This window comes from Caloenas nicobarica, chromosome 21, assembly GCF_036013445.1.
Source record: "Caloenas nicobarica isolate bCalNic1 chromosome 21, bCalNic1.hap1, whole genome shotgun sequence".
NCBI lineage: Eukaryota > Metazoa > Chordata > Aves > Columbiformes > Columbidae > Caloenas > Caloenas nicobarica.
The window spans coordinates 3,268,555-3,293,714 of NC_088265.1; the positions used below are offsets into that span (position 1 = coordinate 3,268,555).

The following is a 25,160-nucleotide window of genomic DNA, read 5'->3' on the forward strand; positions in this document are numbered from 1 at the left end:
CCAGGCATCGGAGTCGTTCTCCATACAGAGAGCGGCTGCAAGGAAACATTGCTCATGTTGAGACTGAAAGTCTGTGGCAAAAAAAGAGGCACTTTACCGCAGAATCAGATAATGTTCCTTGTGCTCCCGTTAATTACTGCAGAGATCTAATGAAGTTCAAATCGCACCCAGTACAGATGCTGTTTCAGAGGGATTTCTGGGTCCTGCTGCCATCTGAGGAGCATTTGCCTATTTGCGAACCCTGCGATAAGCAAGATCCGTGGAAGCGTTCTTGCGCCTGCGTGGGACTCATCATTTCTTAAACCCAATGTTGTCTTAATTAGCAACTGTATTCACATCTGCAGCTCTGTGATTGCGTCCAGGAGCGCTTATTTGCACCGTTCCCCTACGAATGCTTCGCCTAATAAAAGCTGAACGTGGGAAAACGATCGCTTTAGGTTTTGCCTCTTGTAAGGAACATTTAATGAAGAACTGTTGTTTTTACACAACTGGGGACCTGGCGCCTGATGCCAGCAGGGGGGAAGGACCAAGAAACATCAGACTGTGAGTCCTTAATGTAAAACACAGTCTCTTCCCAGAATATATACCGATACCTGTACGCATACCGATACCTGTATTTACAAGTTAATTTAGGGGGAAGGGTAGCCGAAGTACCAGGAATCCGTATCTTAAATAGATTGATAAGGGGAAGGGTATTGTATGTAAACTGAGGCAGGGTCGGGTAGCGTGTAAACCCTGAAGTACCAACCAGTGGGGAACAGGGGAGGGAAATTGCAGCTGGGATTTTGGGGGATATAAGCAGGGGTTTTGCCCTATTATGCAAGCCTGCCTTTAGGTAGAACACCCGGCCTTGCAACACTGTCATTAAAAAAATGGCTTTGCCGAGAGATCCTGCCTGAGCCTGTTATATTTGCAAACTAATTGTTTCCTACATCTCTCCTTTTGCATGTGTGTGGTTTTTTTTTTTTTTTAGTGCTGCTCGGCAACACAGGCGCTTTGCCTTCCAAAGTAGAAGGGTTATTCACCCTGGGCTGTCACACAGGCGCGGTTACTTTCAGCGCGCCTTTGTTGCCGTTCAAAGCGCAACTAAACGCGCTTTGAAGCCTTTTCCTCTTTACGGGCGTTTTGCTGGGGACCCTCCCCAGGAAAAGGCCCGGTGCCCTCAGGCCGAGGAGGCGCCGCCGCCATGTAAAGGCGGGAAGGCCCCGCCATGTAACGGCCGCCGCAGGGGCGGGAAGGCCCTGCCATGGCGGCAGCGGCGCTGAGGGGCGGAGGCACCGCGCATGCGCCCGGGGCCCGCGCTGCGTCTCCGCTGCTGCTGAAGCGAACGCGGAGCGGAGCGGAGCGGTCGCGCTCATGGGGCCGCCGCCCGCCCGCGGCTCGGGCCTCCTGTTGGTGCTGCTGGTGTGGATCGGCGGAGCGTGGGCTCGGGGTGAGGAACGGGCGCTCGCTCCCGTCCGCCATGGCGGGGGTGAGGCCGCGGGGGACACACGCCGGGTCCCCGGGCCCGGAGAGCAACCGGGAGGAGGAGGGAGGGAGCCGGTTCTCCCCCTTCCCCAACACCCAGGGTGCTGCTGGGGCCTTCTCGGGGGGCGGTGGGAGGGAGGAGGGAATGGGTTTAAGCGGTGGTGGAAACAATGAGCTTTCCGCGCGGGTTCTGTGCGGTTTGGGGGCGAAACGGTGAAATATTAGATTGTCTTACAGAGCCAGGTGTGTTGATGGGTGCTGGTCTGACCCCTGAGTTTGGGGTTGGAATTTCTCCCGTGGTTTGGTATATTTCTAAACAATAACATAAACAGATTAGAAAGGAAATCAATAGGTGTCGAAGATGAGGTGGTCTCTGTTCTAAGTCTCGCAAAGACCGGGCGGATCTGACATTTCTATCTGGGTTGCAAGGTCTGCGATGTGTTTTGAGTTTTCAGTCTTCAGCATTAACAATTCACCATCAGCTGGAAACGTCCCTGGGTCTGCAGGTCTCCCTTGGGTTGTGTGGCTGGTTTTAAACTCTCCTTTATGATCTTAGGAAAGGAGATGAACTGCAAGCTAAATAGGCGTTTTGCTGCGGGTGGGTGTAAAGTGAATTAAGTCATGTGTTTACAGGAATAAGGCGAAGAGACAAAAAAAAATATGAGCTGGGAGGAAATGCATTGTCTGGGTAGAATGCTAAAGAACTTGAGAACACAATAAGTAACCTGTACTAGAGTTGGACGTCGAATGCAGTTGAAACATAAATTAAAAAATTGAAGCGTAGTTAAATATAAAGACAGCTCTGGCTTTTAAGAATGTAATCTCTTTTGATTTACCAATGGGTCCTTAAAACCTACTGAATTAGCCTGGATTCTGTGCCACGATGCCTCAACCTGTATCTGCTCTTGGTGAGAATATTGTGCGTTGCTTTTTCCATCCTCTTACTCTGATAGATGGGTGTTTGCCTCCGGATAGGCTGCAATATGCCGAGCCCGAGGCGAATTTCAGCACAATGCAGAGCTTTCCTGTTGGAACCAACGTGTTGTACATCTGCCGGCCGGGGTATATGAAAATCCCTGGAAAATCAGCAACTCGAACATGTGAGGGAGGCTTCCAGTGGTCACCCATAGAGCAGTTCTGTACGGGTAACGTGTGCATGAGCTCTTTTACTTTTTTCCTGTTGTTATTTAACAATTTTAGTTGTTTTTCAAGTGAAAATTAGTATTCTGTAATATTTTAAGCAAAGCTTGAAAAACGCTAATGACTGTAAGGACAGTATATGCCAAAGAGTTAGTCTTTGTATATAACTACAAATATGCAGATTTTTTTTTTTTCTTTCCCCCTCCCCCTAGAAAGAAAATGTAACCACCCGGGAGAATTAGCACATGGTTTTATTAATGTGACAGATCTTACATTTGGTTCAAAAGCTACTTTGTCTTGTCAAAAAGGGTAAGTATTTTGGTGAAGTGAATGAATCGTCTCTTATTTTTTCTGTTTAGACCAGATTTGAACCAAGCCCAAATTTTCTTATGCAGGTTCCATTCCAGTTCAGGCTTGAAATGTCTCCTAAATTCTACCTGGAGCAAATGACATTACAGTTATTTTTTATTTGATTCCCTGGTTTTACTTGCTGTTTGCATTAACCAAGGCTTAAGCTCTTTAGTGAGATTCCATAGGGTGAGAACTGGAGTGTTACCTCTGATTTCTTTGAATGCTCCAGTGGCAGAGGGAATAAATGTATATATTCATCATCCTTCATTATTATATCGAGTAATCACCCATCTGTCTTGTATGGTGAATTACATCAAAAGCACTAACCTCTCGCGTGGGTTTTTTCCTCCCTTTCCTTTTAACAGTATATTTTTTTTCGTATTAGTAACTGTAGGGCTTTAGTATTAGAGGGTACACATCTTAAAATGATGAGACTTCTATGAGTTCCTTTAATGACATCTCATTTACTTCTCTTTTGTTTTCATAGTTGAGACTGTTAGCAACATTAAAAACATTAAAATACCATTGTTATTACAACAAAAGCTCAGTATGTCATGTCCCCATAATCACAGAATAGAATTGTATAAAGAAAGTTTCTAGCTGCTTGTTGGAGAATTGAGAGATGTCTTAAGTTTCACCTCTTTAAAAATTTTTACCTCTCTAGGTTCAGATTACGTGGAACTGCTGAAATTTCCTGTGTAATTAAGAATAAAGGTGTTGACTGGAGTAGCGATCTTCCTTTCTGTGAACGTAAGTAAATTGCTGTTGTGTTTAAGCTGATATTCAGATGGTGGTAGTTCACTGAAAAACAGCTGTGCAGTAAACTTTCCGGTATAGGAAATAATGGTAAAATAGGACTGATTTTAATTTTAGTTTTTTTGGAACTACTGGGGATGTGCCTGAGGAATGACCACAGAAAAATATCAGTTATTGTGGTACTTAAATTAGTTGTAGTCAACCCGTTTTTGAAATTGAGACTGTCTATAATAAACGACCATTGGTGAGTCTTGGTGATAACTGAAGCTTGTCTTAGAAACAGCTACATGTCAGATTTTAAATGAAATTACTTGCGAATCAAGGCTTGCTATTTCTGAGATGAACAGAGTGACAGCAAAAATCCGTCAGCTGATTTGTGTGATTGATTTTCTAGGAATTCCTTGCAAACCGCCTCCCAGAATAGCCAACGGGCGCTACACTGAAGCAGAGAGCTACACGTACCAAACCCCGGTCACCTACACGTGTGACGAGGTCCCGAAAGGCGCAGATCCCTTCTCCCTCATTGGCCCAGCTACTATTTTCTGCACGTCGGATGCGGACTCGAATGGAGTTTGGAGTGGACCACCTCCAGAATGTAGAGGTTGTTGGGATTTTTTTTTTATATGCTGCTTTATTATAGCCTGTGTGACTCCAAAACTTCAAGATCTGTCCCTTTTTTGAAAGGGGGTGGAATGGACTTGCCTATAGAAAAGAAGAAACAGATCCTCTGGTACTAAATTTGGGATAGTTCCAGTGGAGATGAGGTCAGCTGCATTATGGATATTAATTGATAATGACACAGGGTATGACTAAAATTTAAATTTTACCTGTTTCAGTGGTCAAATGTGATAACCCGAAAGTTGAAAATGGGAAAAAACAGGCTGGATTTGGATCTTCCTATAGCTATGGGGACTCAGTCGTGTTTGAGTGCGATCCGGGCTATTTCATGATCGGACCAGAGGTAGTTACCTGTCGAGAAGATAACACCTGGTCTCCGAAACCAACTTGTGAAAAAAGTAAGCCTTTAAATAAGAATCCGCCTTCTCTTGTATGTCGAGAATGTTTTACGTCGTCTTTGTGTGAGAAGGAATGTTGTTGTAGAGTACAATGATAGAATGTTTCACATGCCCAAGAACTGAGAACCACTTCTGCAGAGAGCGTGTTTGGCTGTTCCATTATGAATGAGTCTGATAAGGCACCTGGAAACGAATCTAGAGCTTACAAAATTAATTAACCAAAAAATATGGATTTCTTAGCTACCACGTTATAAGGTCATATTACCGTAATGAGTACCCACAGTGATGTTTCTTTTAAAGGAAACATTTATACTTAAAATTGTGGTAAAGTTAAACTGTTCAGATATGCTTATCTATTCTTTTCATAAAAAGGCAATGAATTATGAAATATTTAAAGTTTAATATCACTGCACTTACTTTTAAATTCCTGTCTTGTTTACCAAAGGTGCGTGTGGTGCCCCAGCGATCACACATGGAGTGGTGATTCCACCGAAATCTGGATACGGAGCAGGAGAGTCCGTTCAGATACGGTGCAACGCTGACTGTACGTTTCCTGATGGCACTGAAGAGATGGCAGTGACTTGCCAAGGAGAGAATATGTGGAGTTCTTTACAAGACTGTGCATGTGAGTAAAACTCAGAATTGGTAAACTTGAGGGCAGAGTGACAAGTTCCAAAGGTCTTAAAAGTTTGACTGAGCTTCTGATATTTACACAAATGTAGGAACTTTTTGATGGTAGTTTCTTGAATCTGCTTCATGAACCAGTTTTGTTCTTGGACTTTATTTCCTTTTCCTTTTTTTTTTTTCCCCCCCCTCTCTCTTTCCAGGTGGACCTAAAAGTTCTGGTTTCACTCCAGTAATAAATCATGGTAGAGTAATTGATGGACAAAAACCTTCATATTCTGTGGGGGATTTTGTTACAATTGAGTGTTACGCAGGCTACACATTACATGGTGAAGCTCGTATTCAGTATATTGGAGAAAACCGATGGGTTCCTGGAGTGCCAACTTGCCAGTTAAGTAAGTATGAACTGCAAGAATTTCCACTAGAATGAAAATACATGTAACATATGTTGCCATAAGAAAAACAGGTTTTTGGTAAAAATCTGTTTAAAAATAGGAATGTTTTAAGTTTAATAAGTGTTAGGATATAAACTGTTCTGCTGCAAGGATTGTGTTAGCAGAAGTCCTTGATAGATTTGAAATAGATGTGTGAATATTTTTGTAATAATGTTGAAGAAAAAGCGCATGCTTTCCTCTTGTGACACTAATTCCCTCTGGTTTTAGGTGCGTATATCACAGCCATCATCTGTGGTAAGTATCTTGTAAAACCTCAACAAGACACGATGTAGATTTTATTTTTTATGTCGAATTGATATTCCGTTCATCACCCATGACTGCAGTAATATAACATGATTTTGGAGTTTTGGTGATTTGAAAAATGCTTGTCTACTTCTGAAGCTGCATAGTTCAAGAAAAGTTAAGTAATCTTAGCAATTATCAATTAATTTCGTGTCAAATGTGTATGTTTTCATGCCTGGGAGGCATCGACTTTCAAAGACTGACTTCTACAACTTGGTCACTGCCATAAACTCTTCAGAGCTTGGCTTTGCTGGAAGCGTGAATGAATAAAAGTAAATAATAAATAATGCCTACCACTTTCTTCCAAACTTGTAAAAAAGTAATGTTAGGATGTTGACTTATCTGTTGTAGTATTACTGAGCTGGTGGGGTTTTGCCATCTTGGTGGTCACTGTTCTTGAGCAGAACTATCTTAGAGTCTTAAGAGTAAAACATCAAATATATATTTGGGAAATAAACCATGTAAATTTAGGAGGTTTTTTTGGGAAGGAGGAGGAGTTGCGTAGAACTGTGGATGAAAACAGTGCTATTTCTGCTAAAAACGTTTGGGGGGCTTTTAAATTTTTTTTTTTTTGGTGAGCTCAAGATGATCTTTATGACTCTAAGACTTTTTTTTTTTTTAATTCTTCCTAAAGTGATTGTGGCCGTTGTGGTGTTCCTGGCAGCCTTCTGGGTCTATAAGAAACGCTGTTCACAAAATGGGTGAGTCAGCCTACTTTTTTTTTTACTGTATTATTATTATTGCGGATTTCTAAATGACTGAGCAAAAGCAGCACTAACGCATATGCAAATTTCTTGAGCTTTATCTGCCCTTTCTTCTTCAAATGCTGATGGTTACACTGAGCTTATCACAGCAGCTGATGGGATGCCAAAGTGCCTAACAGTATATTTCACTTTGGTTTTGTATCTGCTCTTCAGTGAAGCTGCTAATTAACACTTGCACTAATTTCAAGGAAGGAAAACCCCTGTTCTTAGGCTTGTATTTACCTTAGGTACACTTGCTGAGGAAAGTACTGTTTGCATCTACTGTAAAACATTTCAGTTTACCTTTTAAAACCAGTGGGAGTATTGGTACCTTGTTTCCCTGAAAATAAGACCTACCCCGAAAATAAGACCTAGTGTGATTTTTCACGATTTCTGAGGATGCTCAAAATATAATCCCTACTCCAAAAATAAGCTGTAGTTACAGTTCCTAAAAAAAGTCAATTTAAATAGCATCCAGGCAGCTAAACATGTAAAAAAAGTAAGCATTTTCTGGAGCAAAAATTGTATAAGACCCTGTCTTATTTTCGGGGAAACAGGGTAGGTGTGGAGTTGTGTTATTTTATTGCTGAAATTCCCTTTGTCCTCACTGATTCTCTCTGGCTTTAAGTGCTGGAAGGGTTTAGCGAACTGGAAGCCTTGGAGGTGAACTAAGGAGCTGCTTCTGATCTGCCAATTGTAGTGGAGGGTTAACCAGAGAACCACTGTGGTTTGTGGTTTTGACCAGGAGCAGCTTGAATAAAATCATATGGGCTTAGTTACAAGGGAAACACAAAGACAAATTTGGTCTAAACTGGTGCTCCTGTGCTGTTTGAAAAAGCAAATATTAATTTTTGTTAATGTAGCTTTGCTCCTGGCATGTTTAATGTGTGGATCCCCTTCAGTTTTTTTCTCCTGGAGCAGCAACGATTGGTGTCCCGATGTTAAAGACTTGCAAAATCAACTGTAAAATCTATAATACATGCCATAGCAGTGGCGTTCTTCTGTTTTTAATGAGCCGTATAGGGCCTTTTGAACTTCAAAACAACGGATTGCTATGGATGATTTTTCACGGAGGGGTGGCAGGAGATTTAAATGCCTCTTTGTGCATTGCTTCTTGCAGTAGTGTCTTATTTTATCTCCTTGAAAAAAGCCTGTTTTGGTGGAGAAATAGTTTGTAACATGCAAAATACTGGGAATTCAGAGCAAATTAGGCGGCATGCATAGAGTATTATGATAAGCATCTCATCAAAACTGTCTTAAATTCCAACAGATTTTGTTAAAAGGCATCTGGGGTACGTGAAGCAAAGGAAGGGATGCTTTAAATAAAGTAAACCAGGGGAAATATTCCTGTGGTTTGTATTTGTAATGAGGTGCACACAATACTACTTAGGAGAGCCCTGAAGCTTCTGTCCAGTGAGGTTTTAGTATCTTCCACACAGCAGGACGGTATCATCACAGGGCCCAGAGTGACCCTGTAATTTAGGAATTTAGTGCTTTTGAACAGCTGATTTTCATCCATCGCTTGGACAACCTGCAGTCCGGATGGTCAAAATAAGAGTACGTGGGAGTTCATAGTGTTAGGGCAGCACTTTCCGCCTTCATTTGTGGAAAGACTTCTCAGGGTGGAGAAAGAACGTTATATTCCTGAAAATTTTACAACGTGAAGTGTCTTATTGCGCCCAATGCTTTCCTTAAGCTTCCTCACTGTGAACATCTGAATATTCAGCTTCTTTCTTGCCTGAAAACCCTGATCTAATTTCCTTTTATTGAGACCTAGATCTCCCCATTCAGTTTTCTGAATTCCTGATGTAGCTGAGCCTTTGTGAACTGTTGTGCTTTCCGTGCCTCGTATTTGCTGGCTTGTTGTCTTCAAATTACAGCAGAAATCTTTTCTTGCCCTCTCTTCTGTGTTAAATCTGCCAGTTTTATAGGACATTCAATTAGACCTTTTTCCCCTTCTGCTGTTCAGCTCGTATACAGTTGATGAGAGTTGCAAGGAGACATGTATTTTAAAAACTAATGTACCAGCTGAGATGGAAGAAACTGCACAAATGAATTAACCTTAAAAAGGTATACACTTTCCACTTAATTTGGACTTTTGCAATGAAGCTTAAGTGTCTTTTTTTTAAATTGTGGTTTACTTAGAATTCCAGGAGAAGTGTGGCATCGAGCTCGCTGTGAAGCTCAGGTTCCTATAGGAAAGACTGTAATTAATTCCTTCATTTTGGGTGGATAGGATGTATTACATAAATAATTATCATTCATTGTCATAAATGAGATCTTCCCGTGATTGTAGATGGCATATTATAGGTTTGTGTTGTCTTTAAAAAACATGTTTTTCTGCAAGACAGAAGCTCCGTATATACTTAGTAGAATGTTTGCACCTCCTCTAGTAATGTGAAATAGATTCCAGTGGTGTGTTACTGTTGTTAGCTAATAGTGTAATTCCCTATAATTAGAAGACTGTCGGAGCTGGAAACCACCTTTGCCGTGTTACACGGACACTAGAATTAGAAAGGCAACGTGCATCCCGTGAGAGAAAACCAGATCACACGTCTCTCGGAATTACTGGTTCATCTATATTTTCAGCTTTCTAGAAGAAAAATAAATCAATGAAGGTGCAAACAAGGTGTTCCTTTTAAAACCTTTTTAGAAAAAGGTGATTTATTTCTCAAATTCACAGGTTTTTAGCCCTAAAAAGGGTCAAAATATAGTAGTTTGTTTGGAACTGATTCCTCTTCTGTATTTTTAAGCTAATGCTGAGTCCAGCAGTCAGACGCATTTGGTGATAGTTACGATTGCTCCCGCACTTGTGTAAGGTCAAATCAGCTCTTTCAAACACCTGCCTCTTCAAACCTGGTTCCAACAGGACAGATTTAAGACGGAACAGCTTAATTGGACTGTTCCTTGCCAGTATTTTGTCGTTACTATCTTAACAGTCAGAATTTGAACTACAAATACTTTCATAAACTAGTCTCTTCATTCCTGTCGCTTTTTTCCATTGCACGGATTCTGAGAAGGTAATGGCTGAAATGTTTGATCTCTTGTAACTTAATGCAAAGGTCTTTTCAAACGCATAGTCTTGATTTTATTTACTTTTAAAGAACAAGTGACTTCAGTATTTTTGATAAGTTTGAGATGGCACATATGAAAATTAAGCTTGGCTTTTCTTCCAAAATAACGTAGGGATTAAGGAATATCCTCTTTACCTCTGAAGTAAGACGTTTCTAATTGATATAGGATTAGTTTTCTGGGTTAGTTGGGCTTATTTTTGGGGAGAGAAAAGTGAATTGAGATAGAATAGACTAGAGTTCTTATGTCCAGTCTTACCTTTTGCACATAACAGCGATAAGACAAATTAATGGGCTGGTACGTGGACACGCTATTATGCCAGGAGTTTTTTGTATGGTATCTAGAGCTCCGTAGAGATCTAGAGTAATAGTGCAGCAGTTTGGCATGGGATTTTTTCTGTAAAGAAAACCAGGATTTATTCAAGAACTTGAAAACACACATATATGGATGTACTTATGAATTTTAATCCTAATATGTCTCAGTATTGTAAATTTGCTCTTAGCAGACTACAAAATGAAATTCCTCACAAACTAAATTCAGCTTCTGGTTATGAAATATTTACTAAACAACACACTGTATTTAAAATAAATCATATGGATGCTCCTGATGTAGCATCCAAATCGGTGAGGAATCCTGTAACCGTTCTGGTTTTGGTTTTTGATCATCCTCAGGCACGGTCCGTTGCACACTTGAAATGATCCATTTGAATCGAAAGCTCTTCTGCTCCGTGGGTCATTCTTAACAGTCCACTAGGGGAAATGAAGCAAAAAAATCTCCTTAGTCTAGTGGTTGTTTAGTAGAAAGAGGACAAATAACGATTTAGTTTCATGACTTTACCTGTTGATTTAACGATAAAACTCAGGATGTGCTCTCAGAAGAAATGTGAAAACTATTTAAATGTGAAATCTCTGATTTGACTTGTTTTTTTGTTTGTAGGAAACGTGACAGCACTCCATATACTGCCGAATATAAGAGCTGTAAAGCATGAATGAACTTTTTGGGGGTGGGAGGGAGTTTGCAGTTGAATATACCCATCAGAAATGGAAAACGATTGCACTTGCATTGAGCTTCTATCAATGAATATCTTGTACCACGTCTTATACTACTGATTAACTGTAGTAGGAGATCATTAATAGGGTCAAAAGAGTGTGTGTATATATCTAAATACCTGCTTTTTGTTACGAGCCGCTCATACTGTTTTCTGTGGATGTGAAATGGTCTTCAAGGCCCATTATTGTGGCGTGAACGAGCGTCTGTGTTGGGAGCACTGGACTTAATCCTGTCCCTGTTGTACCAGCTGCTGCTTTCCGTGCTACCTCTTTTCTTACGGAAAACCGTCCAATATTAGTTCTGCTCGCTAAAATCTCAACGTGCTTCTCATTCATGTTTTGCGGTTGAGGCGGTATAAATGATTATGTTGTCTCTTGTCTTCTGAAATGCTTTATTCCTAATTTCCTCAAGAGATTGGTGCCATTTAAGGCTCTGTCTTTTTGAAGCGATCACAGTTCAGATCTTATACCCACTACCTCTTCGCGTGCCAAAGTTGGTTTCTGTATATCTAATTAATTAAAATGTGCCTTTAAATTAGAGGTTTATAACTTTTCTGTTTTCTTTAAGAAGGCAAAAAAAGCGCCACATTTATTTCTGGCTCTTCGATATAGTCTCAGATTTGTTGGGGTGGGAAATGGAAGGTTTCTGTAGCAAAAATATCTCCTACCAGGGTACCTAATGAAAGGAGCTGCTGAGGGATCGGTGGGAACCATCTTCTTTCAGGAGCACAGTCTATATTTCTTCAGCCTTGAGTTTTGGATATAATTTTGTTGCTTTTCAGGATAGAAAGGGCGCTGTATGGATCCAGCTTCCTTGCTGCCTTTTTTTTTTTTTAACTTGAAATCATCTATTCCACGTAAAGCATTTTAAATCTCTCTGTACAGACTATGATGCTGAATGTAGCTCTGTGATGCAGTTACCTGTCAAGAAACAGAAGCCTTTCCTTGTTGGATTCCCTTCTCTTTTTATGTCGAAGGAAAACCAAACCAGTTTAGTTGTGGGGCTGCTGGAAGTGCTGGTAGATGTGGTTGGTCTCTCTTGGGTGGCTCTTTGTTCCATGAAATGTGTTAATCAAACTCCCGTCACAGCATTTGCCGCGAATTAAGACTCAGACTTGCATTATAGCTGTTCCTTTAAATGCATACTTGCTATTCCCTATTAAAACTGAAAGTTTAATTAGGACAGGCTTTGGGAATCTCTGAGTTTCCTACCAACATCCAGGCACTTTCTAAGAACCAGTTTTCCCAGAAAAAAAAACCCAAATTGCCTCATTTCAGCAGCATTTAAACTATTCTCGCTTGTCTGTGGTAGGTGGGCGCTGCTATCAGGGTTATTTGAATAACATCAAAATATTTGGGGCTTTATAGGGTTTTTGGGGACAATCGTGGCAGTTGTATTGTTGTAGGCTCTGGTTATTAAAAGGGGGTTTTGGCTACGCGGAATGTTCATTGCTCAGCTGTGATGCCTAATTTGATAATTGTAAAAACTATGATAAAATACTGGAAATGGAGTGTCATGGTCACTAGCTAGCTTGATTATGTATGGCGTCTTCAATGTTTTAAAATATACTGAAATGCACTTGATGCTAAAGTGAAATAACTGTAAAAAATGGCCTTATTTTTACACTTTTTTTCCAGATGTAAAGACTAGTAATGACTTGTAACATTACAAATAAAATGTTAAATTATTTAGCAGTAAGTGTTTGTCTTTCATTCGTCATGTGGTACACAGCTATTTCCCCATTATCCTTAAGATGATTTTTCATGTACCAAACTCGCGTTAGGTGGTAACTCTTGAGACCGTAGTTTGCAGTGAGCGCCCAGAATTACTTAACGGTAGCATGGAAAATGTGTTTTAGTTTGCTGAGCAGTCTCATAGCCTTTTGGTTTTCCTTTGCAAGTGCAGAGAATTTCCCAGAACCTCCAAAACCTCCTGAAAATGTTGGTAAAAATGTGGTGGAGCGGAGGGAGGTCATCGTGTGGCTGTTCTGATGTGACACTAAGTCCAGAGCAAAACCCAGAGTTATCTGGCACTTCTACCCAGTATGCGACAGGTGTAATCCTCAGGGAATATACCTTACGTAAATATTAAGTAGAATGTGGTCATTTTTAATTGCATGTACTTAAATTTCCTTTGCCAAGCAATGTGTGGAGTCAGCTGCCTTACAGAATGAAGCTTTCAGTGGGTGGAATAGGAAAAAAACTAATATGCCGTCGTCTGTCTTAATTTGTGGTTGTGATACTCCAAATCAGTGTGGATTGCAAATGATGGCAGTATGGAGACAACACAGCCTTGCACTCTGAAGTTTCGGGATTGCAGTGAACGTTGATGGGATGGGCAAGTCTTAAACACTATGAATATTTAATACAAACAATAAAAGTACTCGATCTTAAGGGCTTCTTCCAACCAAATCGATCGTATGATTCTATCAATTAATTCGCCCTAATTGTCCTGAATTCAGCATCTTTTTTTCTAAAGCTCAGTCCCACATTAATTATTTCATTTTAGAGTGATAACTGAGTCGTGAACACATGAACTTGGAGCTAAGAAAAAGGCTAGATGTACTAAAAATGTGTTGTTGCCATCTACTGGTAAAATGAGCTGCGTTCTCCCAATAGGAGTCACAAAACCTGGGTCCAACATTACTTGATTTCACATTAAGTGGTGTGAAGCGTCGGTGGTTGGTAGGCTGCTCTGTGCGACACTTAAAATGGGTGTAAACCGCTCGCTTTTGGGCGAAACGGTGTAAACGGAGCTGGGGACCAGAATGAAGAGACTTGCAGCCAGGGACACGGGTCACCTCTCTACCTGAGACAGAGCCCAGTACCAGGTATCATACAATTTTATTCAAAAGGAAAAAAAAAAATTAAATATCTGAGGAAAAAACAGGTTAAGGCAAACAAATAGCAGGTGGATGTCGCTGGTCGGAAGGTTGGGGGCCCCTGGATTGCTGGAGGTGAAGAGTCTTGGGTACGTGTTTGAACAGATGCTTCATTTTCTGGGGAAGCATCGTCCCTCCTGTTGACTGTGGCGCTGTGTCCTCCTTTTGGGTGGGATGTTCGGCCTGGGGTTGTAACTCGAGGTTGGAGAACAGCCGAGCGCACCGTCCGTGTTTGTGAAGCCAGAGCAGGGGCTTTTTTGCTGGACTTTATTTATTATAAGGACTTTTTGGGGGGGGCGGGGGAATGAAGTTCTCCTTTACTGTTGCTTTTCCCCCTACATCATAACCGATTTCAAATGGTGCTAGACAAAAACTGAGACTCTGAACACCAAGAGAAATCGGTCAGCCTGTGTAAGAGACATTGTCCTGGCTCAGAGAAGAGTCCTCTTGTAGATGGCAGCTACGCGTTCTTTAAAGACGACTATTCAGTGGTCTGATCAAACGCTTCGTCCGCACAATGATCGTCTTTTCTGTGTATGATAACGTGATTGACAAGAGCAAGGGCAAGCAAAAATAATTTACCTTCATTTTAGGGGTTCGGACGCAAGGGTATAGAAGTCATCTGAAACAATGCTAGAAGTTACCAGCAATAAACTTAAAAAAAGAATTGTAGAAAAAGGCTCTTTGTGCGCCAGCGTGACATCGTCGTGATGGCTAAAGGCACTTTCGTGTTTAACTTGCGGAAGTCGAATTGTTGGAGGGAATTTGCGCGTTTGCAGAGCAAGTCCCTGGGAGCTATGGAATGGTAATTCTGCGGAGATAGAGTCCCTGAGCACAGAGTGGAAGCAGATTTGCTCTAAGTTAGCAAATTATATGCTAGTGATCGTCTAATAAAGTTAACATGCTCTGCCCGTCCAGGTGCAAGAAGTACCACGTTGGTTTTCGTGCAGCTTTCGGATCACTGTACTCTGGACAACTTTAACTCAATATCCATTGTTTATTAAGTAGAAATACATTTGAAAGCAGCTGTTCCTGTGGTGGCCCTGGTGTGAGGGGGTGCAGGCAGTGCTTGGAGGAGTGTCTAGAAATCAGATGATGCTACAAAGCAGATGGCTGGCAAAAAAAAAAACGGAAAAAACATTGGAAAAAGTGCTGTTTTAAGGAGTAGAGGCCGTCGGTGAAGTTAGCGGCTGCTGGGGCTCCTCCCACGCTGTAATTCTTGCTCCTAGAACACTGATTTCAAATGGTGCTAGATACAAAGTGGGAAAATCTAAGCCACCATGTGAAACCAGCTTCCAGAGGAAGACAGGTCTCGTGTGCGGCTGCGGGCTGAGAGAGAATCCTTCCTCTCCACCATTCCTAGAGAAAAATCCATTTATTTCATTTTATTAGAAAGTAAGACCGTTACCGTTGGGTTAGTTACTTTATTGACAGGGTAGTTCTGACTTTCCATCGCTCACTGATCTCAGCAGCATCAGAGGGGACAGGACAAGTCAGGTGCTTTTTGTGACAGGGAAAGGAAACGTGACTGTCGTGATGGACCTTCCTTGGTCTGCTGGATCCCGCAGTCTGTAAATAGTTTTTTGTAATCACAGATTTTTGGTGAGACAAGTTTTAAATTCTGTAGGGACAATGAAAACAAATTGCGTGGAACCTACTCTGAGCATGGGTGGGAACAAAACTTAGAAAGGGAGTGGTTGCAAATTGAACTGTAAATTGTTCAACAGAAGTTGTCAGGGAAGGAGGAGAGTGTGAAAACGAGTGGCTGGTGGTTATTGGAAATGGTGGTTAACTGGCACTTCATGTGTCTCAGCGCAGCGGGAATAGATGGGGTGAAGCCTGCGAATGACCACACGTGGATAATTTAGGAACTATCGAACCATGTCTGACCTGTGCTGGTGCAGGAGCTGGTATAAAATGGAACAAAGTGGGGCAGAAGTGGAGTTTTGCTTCTTGCTGGCCTGTGGTTTTTTTTTTTTTGGGGCAACTCTTTGCATTTAGTTTTGTAACCAGATCCAAGAATCTGCTTCGGTGCCTACATCCTAATGCACACCCACAGGCAGCAGAGGAAAAGCTCTGAGGGGAAAAAAAAGAGCATGTCCTTCCAGCAGAGGGCTGGAGGAAGGGAAGAGAACTGCACTAGATTACCGCGGCTGGGTCTTTACTGGAGTTTCTAAATCCATTATCTGGGGCAACAGGGTGAAAGACAAGCAGAAAGCAGGTTCCCTCCCCAGTGTCTGCCTTGCTGGCACAGTTATTTGCGAGGCGCCCGGTATCATCGGCGTGAGATTTACTACTGAAGAGCTTGACCGAGAGTTGCTGTGGACTTGAGGGCAGTTGCTGCACAGATAAAGGCACCACAGCAGCATCTTTCAGAAACAGACTCAAAGTGAGGGTTGCTTTGATTTTTTGTTTTTCCTTGTCTCGGTAGTAAGCGGGTGCCTGAAAAGAAATCTCGATTTAAGGTTTTTCAGAAACAGTTGGTGGAAATGTCATTTGTGTTTGTGCTGCTGAGAGTGAGACCTCCAGAGTCTGAACACCTCTGCGTACCTTCCCGTCCCCGAAGGCCACTAACCTTTCCTGAAACACCACACAGCAGGTGAAAACGGGTGGCTCATTGATTATTTATAGTCTGATAAAAACCAGGTTTCACTTTAGCATAATTAAGATGCTGCTGCTCCTCCTCCAGGCTCCCTAAAGGTTGTCCCATCGCCTTGACACCCTCTGAGCAGCCAGAAGGTATTTTTCCTCTTTTTGCCAAGCTGCAGGTGCATCTTTTATGAAGGATACAGTGGATGCTATTCTTTCCAAACCTTGGGCAGGCAACGTGCAGAGGTGACAAGAAGAAAGAGAGCAGTTCAAGGGGCTGTGAAACACAGTATGCAACTGTTAATATGCACACACAGAGAAAAACAAACCAGTGCTCGTCTTGAGCATTTGCTGGGTGTGTGTTGAGTGTGGACATATGGACACACACATGCGTGGAGACAAGCAAATACTATCATCTCTAGTTGGCTTTGTCAAAGTGTTCTGGAGTTTTCAATAAATAATAGCAGAAAAAGTACAATATTATCATTCTGGGGTTTTTTCCTCCTTTTGCAGACATGTTTTAGTAGCAGTACTGTCCTGTAGCTTTTTTCAGAGGAATATCTCACAGCCTTTCATGGACCTCACACTGCTTTATACCTTCTACACGACACAAAGGCAAGAAGGGCAGAAATCCCTGCCTCCCCCATGAAAGGGAACCTCCTCCCTAGCCTAAGACCTTTAATCTAGTCTGCAGGAACAAGTCCGGATGTCACAGACCTCATTTTTTTACAACCTGCAGCATAAATGAAGGCACCTCTGGGGCTTCCACAGTAAGGAAACCAGATCTCTGCGTGGCTCCATGTGCATCATAATTTTTTTTTTTTCTCCTCCATTTTCAAATCGCAGAGTGAAACTCATGGTTCATCAGACTCTGGTCTCCCCTGGAGAAAATACTCCTGTTTTACACGCAGAAAATCTGAGCTGGACGCATAGTCAGTGAAGGAATGAGTCAGAGCAAGGCCAGGTGCGGGACAGGGGTGTGACAGCGCAAGTGGTGACCTGCAAGGGGGAAATGAAATGAGGGAACTTCTAAGGTTTCAAAAAAAAAAAAAAGCTTCCTCGGCCCGGGCGAGCGCATAACTGCGGCTGTTGTGTTGCTGTGTGGCCGTGCGTGGGGCAGGTATGGACAAATGTGCCCCAACTTGCACGCTGAGCCAGCCCTCGCTGCGGGACACTGTCTGACCGAGGCTGAGTAAAGGATGAGTAGATGCTGCATCGCTTCGTGGAGCTGATGCTCGTGGCTAAAAAAAATGTCTCTAGCGACGCTACTGCACCCGCACAAACATCTATTTCCCTTACGAGTTTAAAGCATCATGCAGATTTTTTTTCCCCCCTCGATTAGGACCAGAATAAAAACTCCAGATCGCATTTCCAAGTGAACGTAACAGACTCCATTAGTCCTACTATCGTAGCTTTACAGTTGCAGTATAAATAGTAAAAAGTTAAAAGGCAGGAGCTCTGGGTGTGCAGCCCTTGTGCTCTCTGGCAAACACGTACCGGTGGTTCAGGTGCAGCAATCCTCATTTTTGAGAGCAAGATAACGATAGGATGGGCCAAACAAGCCTTCGCTTTATGGTTCTGCCACACTGATCCACATTTTCTGTGGTTTAACAAAGCAGGCTAAAAAGAAAAAAAAAGTGCAGGAGGCTTTTAGTTTGCAGATTACAGCTATTTTGGAGAAACCTGGAGATAGTTCATAACAGGACAACATCACTAAAATAATTAGGATTTATGCACAAAGCCGCTTTATTGTTGTTGTGGTTTTGCTATTGTTTGTCCCAAAGCTACTCTAAACTGAAGGGAGTGGTTTTAGCACTGTGACCATTGTAGGAGTGCTGGATATTAGGGCTACAGTTTCTAATCTTCTGCTTCTCATCTGAAATTGCTTTGACTTGCCTGGAGTCTCACAGTTTTCTTCCCCCTTTGCTTTCATGAGAGCTCCTAAGCAAAACCACAGCCTGTTTGGAGGGCGCAGGAGCTACCGAACCACTGAATCCTATTGAGGAGTTCAGATTTCACAAGGAGCAATGAGGAGAAACTGGGCAAACTTACACTGGGGAAGAAAAACATCACAATTCCATCACGTAGGTCACGGAAGAGAAACTCATCACATTTAGCCATACACTGCTTGACAGAACAGCACATTACGAAACTAACTATGCTAAAAAAAAAAATCTCCAAAGTAGCTGAAACCAGAAAACTCATTTTCTGTTCCTAACTTCTGTACCTACTTAGAATATAAAGTATTAATTGCGAGTCTCAAAGACAGTCGCAGGGAGATTGTTGTTGTGATTTGTATAGTCAGCTCAGAACGCCGCGTTCCCCCAACGCCACCATTCCAGCTACTTTAGGTAATGTCAAGGAAAGTCATATATTTCTTTCTGCCATTTGAGAGACAAAAGAATGTCCTCTGCCAGCGAGGAGCATACGGAAACAAATATTGCCAGATGTTCACTGAAGTATAACCTGCCCTTAAACCAGCCCTTTGAACCCCCTGCCACATCTCAGTGGCAAAAAAAAGCCGGAGAAAAGCATTGACCCTGTTTGGTTTGTGCCCGTTCCCAGGATTTCCATCATTCAATCACCGAGATTTCACCATACGTTTGAGAGCTACTGTCAGTGCTTAAGAAGCGTTCAAGCTGTATATCCAAATACAAAACCAGGGGCTGCCGGGGGCCACCGTTTGCACTGGGTAGAGATAGTTTGTGTGGGGAGGCGCAGAGTTGCGCTGAACTCAGAAATAGCTCTTCCTTGGAAAGCTGAAGGTCTGAATCACACTGTGTTGGCTCAGTTTTTAGCAGACGAGCTACCACATATGCCTCCCTGTAGGCGAAGAGTCGTCACCGGCATCAGGATTAGCAGCCGGGCTCTTTCCCTTTGAAAACCAGCGAATAATGAGACCGAAAGCCAAGGCTGACGTTAAGCACGGTCAGGGCAGGAAGCTTGGGGAGGTTGGCTAGTAAAACAGGCGGTTGGCTAGCAGGGAGGATCACAGAATCACAGAATGTTAGGGATTGGAAGGGACCTCGAAAGATCATCTAGTCCAATCCCCCTGCCGGAGCAGGAACAGAGCAGGATCCCCGTGTTCCTCTCTGTTCAAAAGGATCTTGATAACGTGCCCCCAGATTGAACTTAATTATTGCAAAAATATGGGCAAAATAAGTCATTTTGCTCAAGATCAATTAACCACTCCGCTGCTGCCTGTGAAGCTGAGAAGACTCGAGCAAGCCCTAACGTACCCATCGCTGATCTTGCCCCGAATCGGCTAAAAATACCGGTGACGTGGACAAATAGGAACAGCAGAAAAAAAATGTAGAAACCTGGGAGGGGACAAGACAGTTACTGAGCTGAAGCACCCGAACCAAAAACTCATGAGAGACACCACCAGCTCCACAGACACTGGTGAACGTGGAGCAGCCTGCGGAGTCCACCCGAGAACGACTGCAGAAACAGAAATGCAAATATATCCAGACACTTTTTTTTCAGTGGGACACAGTGTAATTTGATGCCTAATCCTTAAATACACGCCACTCCTGATTCCCAACAGTCCCGAAGAAGTCTTGGGGGAAAAGGGGACGAGGGAACTAGCGCAAAGTTTTTGTAGGTAGCTCCAGAAACAGATTATAGATGGGGATTTTAAAACGCTTTGGAGATGCAGGGTTTTGGGGATTACGCTTTTGGACTCACTACTGCAGCAGCGTTAATTTTCAAGCCTCACTTCCAAGTTCAGGACTTGCTACAAGCTGCAAGAAATGCGGCTTGGGGGTTCCCGAACCAATGAGCCAGGGAATGACCTTGCAGCCGGTCCCTCTCTCGGAGCCGTGCCAGGACAAACAGCCCTGGTGAAACCATTTTGTAACATTCCCATGTTGGCCGTTTCTCTTGCTGCCTTTGCACCAAAACTTTCGGGTGGGTGCGAACAGAATAGAGCACTCTCTCCGTGTCCTATGACACGGGCGTCTTCGCAACCTGGGCTCGGGACTAGCTATATAGACAGATATATAGAGGAGATGGGCAGCTTGTATCTCTTGCCAGCATCTCTGTCCATTAGCATCAGCGATACAGATACTTAACAGACTTAAATCTTATCCTTCCCCCAGCCACACCCATATTAAACTGTAAGAAAACACCGTGAACAAGATTTAGAAGAAAATACACGGCAGCAGTTAGTTTTCTGGATAGGTCTGGAAGTGATTTGTAAGAAGAGTGAGGGTAAAATTCTTGGCATTGGGACATTTTAATGAATTTTCCCAAATAACAAAGGAAAAAAAAAAAAAGCAAAACCATTTGCTCGTAGACTTTTAAGCTTTTCACAGCACTGGTAAAGCTCCTGACACAGAGCCCGACGCTGTTATTTGTACGATGTGGAAATGAACAGCAGCAGCGCTGCAGGCTCAGAGTCGACTCTGCGAGCAACAAAATGGCCAGAGGTGCTACTGGGTTCCTCGGGTTCGCTCACCGCCCGTGGGTGGTGAAATAGGTGGATGCCGATAGCCCTGGCACTTTGGGTACGGTTGCGAAGTTTAGCATCAATATTAAATTAATAGCGCTAACCGTATTCAAGCTTGTGCCCTCATCGGCTCAGCTCTGTAAAGCACAGACAGGAACCAAGAGCAAAATCGGGCTGCGTCACAGATGTAACATGACCATCGGCAAAACAAGTGCAGAAAGAGATCATGGCTGTCTCGTCAGCCAGAGAGCCTTCCTTCGGTCTCAAAGCAGAACAAGAAGGTAATGCTTTTAAATTTATGTCGCGAGCATTTGCAATCCTTAACTTCCTCTAGCAAATTTTGCAGCCCTTCGGCGGTCAAAACTCCCAAGAAAATTGCGTGTGTTTTGCCAACGGACCAAACGCATTAACGAACACTGCGTCATAATGCCGCACTAAGGCTGAAAGATGCAATAAACCCCACTTCACAAAGGAAGGAAAGCAAAATACAGAAAAATGAATCAGCTTACACAATGTCACACACACAAGTGTCAGAGGCAGGAAAAAAAAAATAAAAAAAATAAATAATTAAATCACAGCTTTCCCAAGTCCTTTTGTGGCAATACGCAGAAAATCATTATGGACCAGTTAGCCACGTACAGCTAACATACAATAGCAATACCATCCCTATGCGCAAAATCGCTACCGTCCTACAGAAATATGCCGTGTCCCCTTCTTAGCCTTGTTTCTTGCCAGTCCCACAGATTTACCTGCCGACAGTAACCTCAATTCCCGAGTAATGAGATTTACAGACGAAGTTTAACATTGAAATAACTCCTCTGCTTCCTTACTGCCCCTGCACTTAGTCACAATTAAACTATCACCGTGGCAAAAAGATGGTAGCAAAGGGAATAAAACCAAAAACAACCTTATGCTGAACACAGGTATTTAAAAAGTACGCATACACCTGAGCAAGTATACCAGTTGCACCTACTTCCAAAGGACTGAAAAATGCCATTAAGCAGCACTAGCTTTGCGCATTAACGAGGTCCCACGCCCCACAACCGCAATGGGGAAAGACGCAAAGGGTTGTCCGCACTTGGTAAAACAGACTCAACCCACCCATCTTCCATGCAATCGAGCATCATCTCTTAGTCCAGCTCCCGGCTGGACAGAATTACCTCCGCAGATGCGTACTGTTGCTGTAGGTGCATGTGTTTATGTCTGTCTGTCTGTCTTGCTGCAGGGACCACCGTCGTGGCTGCTGTTCCTGTTGTTCCCCTGCTCTGCGGAACTGGCGCTGCAGGAGGTGAGGATGCTCCGAGGGAGCCGGCTCCAGCCAGCGAAGGCTCAGTGAGTCAGGAGGGGTTGTGACGACTGCAGCAAGGCTCTGAAATTCCCTACGGAATCGGGCAGAAAAGGCGGGGAGGCAAGAAAGGTGCAGATGGGCAAGAGGGGGGAAAAAGCGGGGGGCGGCACCTACTGTTTTCTTCGTCCCTCCCTGTTCCTACCAGCCGATGGAGACGGCATCCTCGTCTCGACCGTACTGCGCAAAGGAACAGAGTTGGGGATAAAAACCGCAGCGCTTGCGGCCTTCGTAACAGAACAGCCCGAATTCGGTTGGGGTGGGTGGATGGGTGTACGTACAGCCCTTGTTTCTCCCTCTCTCTCAGGCTGCTGCCGAAGCCGCGCAGACCGTGGTCGCCGTACGTTTGAGCCGGTTCTGAACCCAGCGGTTGTTGCTAAACAACCGGACCTGACGCTTGAGATGTCAGTGAGTGAGTAATACAGATTAAATGCTTATGCTACCACATCCTTAAACTTGTTTAAGCCTCGGCATGCTGAAGGGCTACGGGATAAATGTTCCCTGCTGTACGGGAAAGCAAAGTTACCACTCCACTGCATAACCGGGAGAATTCCTCGGCCAGAAGGACCAAGCTCAAAGCTGGTTGTGTCCTCAGCACTTCCAGGCAGAGTTGCCATCTTCATTGCTGGTCGCTTTAAGAAGAGAGGTGAAAAAATAGTATAGTAAATGGTTAAGAGAGAAAAGTGTTCTCCCCTTCGTTTCTTCGTCCTCTCTCCAGAGCTGCCCTCGGTCTCCCCTTCATCCTCACCCAGTCCTTCCCAGTCCTTCAATCCCGGCTTTCTAACACTGTTATTTCTTCTGCAAACCTTCACAGACCCATCCCTTAGGGCTGCCTTCGGCTCTCCCTGATCCTACCCAGCCTGTGGCAAACTCACACTTAACGCAAACGAAAGCTGAGTTTGGGCAAGCGTCTTTTTCCCTTCTTTAATTATTCCCACGGCATCATTTCCAGGTGCAATCCCTGCTCTAAGCAGTTTGCAGCCCAGCAGACACTTAACCACTTACAAAGCAGAAGAGGGAAAGCGAGGAGAAAAGCGAGGAGAAAAACCCCAAGACTTTCCCCTTCCCCGTGCTTTGCAGCTCTGACACGTCATCGTCACCACCGCACGGTGAAACGAAACCTCGCGGGGCACCCGTGGGCGCGGGGTCCGCACCGAGGGGTTAATAGCTTTGCTGCTGCCTGCTGCCCCTGCCCGAGGGGCGCCCAGCAGGCAGGGAGCAGGCAAGGTGCAGGCAAGGTGCAGGCAAGGTGCAGGCAGGGAGCTGCCGGCACTTTGAAGCAAGCGAAATCCAAACGTTGAGATTTGACACCCAGCCCTCCGCCAATCAGCGAGAGCTTTTCACCTGCCATCCCCTCCCTCCGCCAATCGGGTGGCGCCGTTGCGGCCGAGAGCCCGCCCCCGGGCCAATGGGGAGGCGGTGCCGCCGCTGGGTTAATGATGCAGCAGTCCAGGGCCGAGTATCACATGGGAGCTGGCCGGCTGCCAGCATGGAGACACGGAGCGAGCAAGGTAAACAACTTTCCAACGCCAAAATGATGACATTTAATCCCGAAATGCTAGCTTCCCCGGCTCGGCTCATCCTTAACCCCTTTCAGCTGCTGTTGGAAGCGTCTGGAAGGCACCGTCTACCTGTCCCCAGTGGTTTTTTTTTTTTTTTTTGGTGGGCTTTTTTTTTTTTTTCCTCCGAGCAAACTGGACGACGTGCCCTGCAATGATGACTGCGTCACCGTTTTTACCACTTTGCGAACTACGCAGTGACAAACCTCTGAGCTCTGAAACGCAGAGCGCCTGTTAACCCCTCCACCAAACCCTCGCCAACATGCCAGCCTCTAGAGAGACAGGGGGGGAATAAAAAGCCCAAACAAAACATGCAAACGGCAGTCTTTGCAAAGTTGTCATCTCTCCCCCACGACTACTACCCTCCTCTGCAGTACAGCAATGCCGGCAAGAGTGACATTAGTACAACCTGTGCCATCGTTCCATTGAGAAAACAGCTCTGACGCAGAACAGAGCAATCATACCCAGCCTAAATAATAATAAAGGCACTTTGGGATCCGAACTTAGGGATGCCGGGGGAAAGGGATGCCCTGCAAATAATTAAAATACGTAGCTGCAGCTCAAGCCCCATCCTGATCAAAGGGTACGTACGTGGGAAAGACGAACCGGACCGAAGAGCTGCTGCCCGTGCACCATCTGCGCAGTCCCCAGCCCTCCGCTCGCCGCGGAGCGCCGCAGAATAGAAGGTTCCAGAAATTTCCTTTCCGTTAACCCTTTCGGCGTCTGCCCACTCTCCCTCCCCGCGGGATTAAGCGCGCCGGGTCTCCAGCATCGTCAATGGGTGAAGCCTCCTACGCCAACCGAGCCCAAATCCCGTCTTTAAATGACGCTGGAAGGTGACAGGAGCCCAGTCCCCGGTGTTTGGTGGCACTTCTGTTTCTGGAGCCCTCTGTGCCTCTCTTGCTGCCTCTCTCCCCTCTTGCTGCAGCAGCAGGGCTGTTGCTGGTAAGACCTATCGACAGAGCTTGCTCTCTCACTCTCTCGCTGAGCTCTGTGACGCAGCTCTAAATTCTCCAGCCTGCTCCCTGTGTTATAAGAGCGGAACTGCAGCTTTCCAGGGAGCCCGTGCCAGCGGTGCCAGGGCCAGGCGAACCGAGGGGAACGTCGCTCCTGGACTCTGCACCTCTTTTTGGTAATTATTATGTTCCTCACCTCCGTTTCGGCGCTTCCTCCGAGGCTCCCAGCCTCGCATCTCCTTCTCTGCTTCTGAGTCATGCTTGCTCGGTTAACTCTTTTAGGATTGGTAGTCAGCAATACAAATCTCGAACGAGCGCAGCTGAAACCACAGCCAACTTTGTGGTGGTTTCTGCTTTAAAAAAAAAAAACCAAAGCAAATCTTCTTGGCTCTAAAAAACAAAAACACACACACACACGCACGTT

General features: G+C 44.2%; 1 protein-coding gene and 1 long non-coding RNA gene across 5 annotated transcripts; one reads left to right on the forward strand and one right to left on the reverse strand.

Moving 5' to 3' along the window:
• The first annotated feature begins 1,303 nt into the window (after window positions 1–1,303).
• LOC135997194 (membrane cofactor protein-like) lies at window positions 1,304–22,776 on the forward strand. Of its 4 annotated transcripts, none has more exons than XM_065649680.1 (12): window positions 1,304–1,432; window positions 2,421–2,612; window positions 2,820–2,916; window positions 3,623–3,708; window positions 4,109–4,315; window positions 4,551–4,730; window positions 5,176–5,355; window positions 5,558–5,749; window positions 6,017–6,043; window positions 6,726–6,792; window positions 22,102–22,208; window positions 22,529–22,776. In XM_065649680.1, the coding sequence occupies exons 1-11, from the start codon at window positions 1,357–1,359 to the stop codon at window positions 22,166–22,168; spliced, it is 1,371 nt and encodes a 456-aa protein (XP_065505752.1). In that variant the 5' UTR covers window positions 1,304–1,356; the 3' UTR covers window positions 22,169–22,208; window positions 22,529–22,776. The 4 variants fall into 4 exon arrangements, with proteins under 4 accessions (XP_065505752.1, XP_065505751.1, XP_065505753.1 ...); XM_065649679.1 differs by lacking the exons at window positions 22,102–22,208; window positions 22,529–22,776 and adding exons at window positions 8,804–8,904; window positions 10,843–12,607; XM_065649681.1 differs by lacking the exons at window positions 22,102–22,208; window positions 22,529–22,776 and adding an exon at window positions 10,843–12,607.
• Window positions 15,356–24,787, reverse strand: LOC135997197 (uncharacterized). The gene is made up of 4 exons (XR_010607370.1): window positions 24,372–24,787; window positions 22,037–22,853; window positions 17,924–18,046; window positions 15,356–17,425 (listed from the first exon to the last, which is right to left on the reverse strand). It is a non-coding gene; the product is annotated as an uncharacterized LOC135997197 (long non-coding RNA).
• Between the last annotated feature and the right edge of the window lie 373 nt (window positions 24,788–25,160).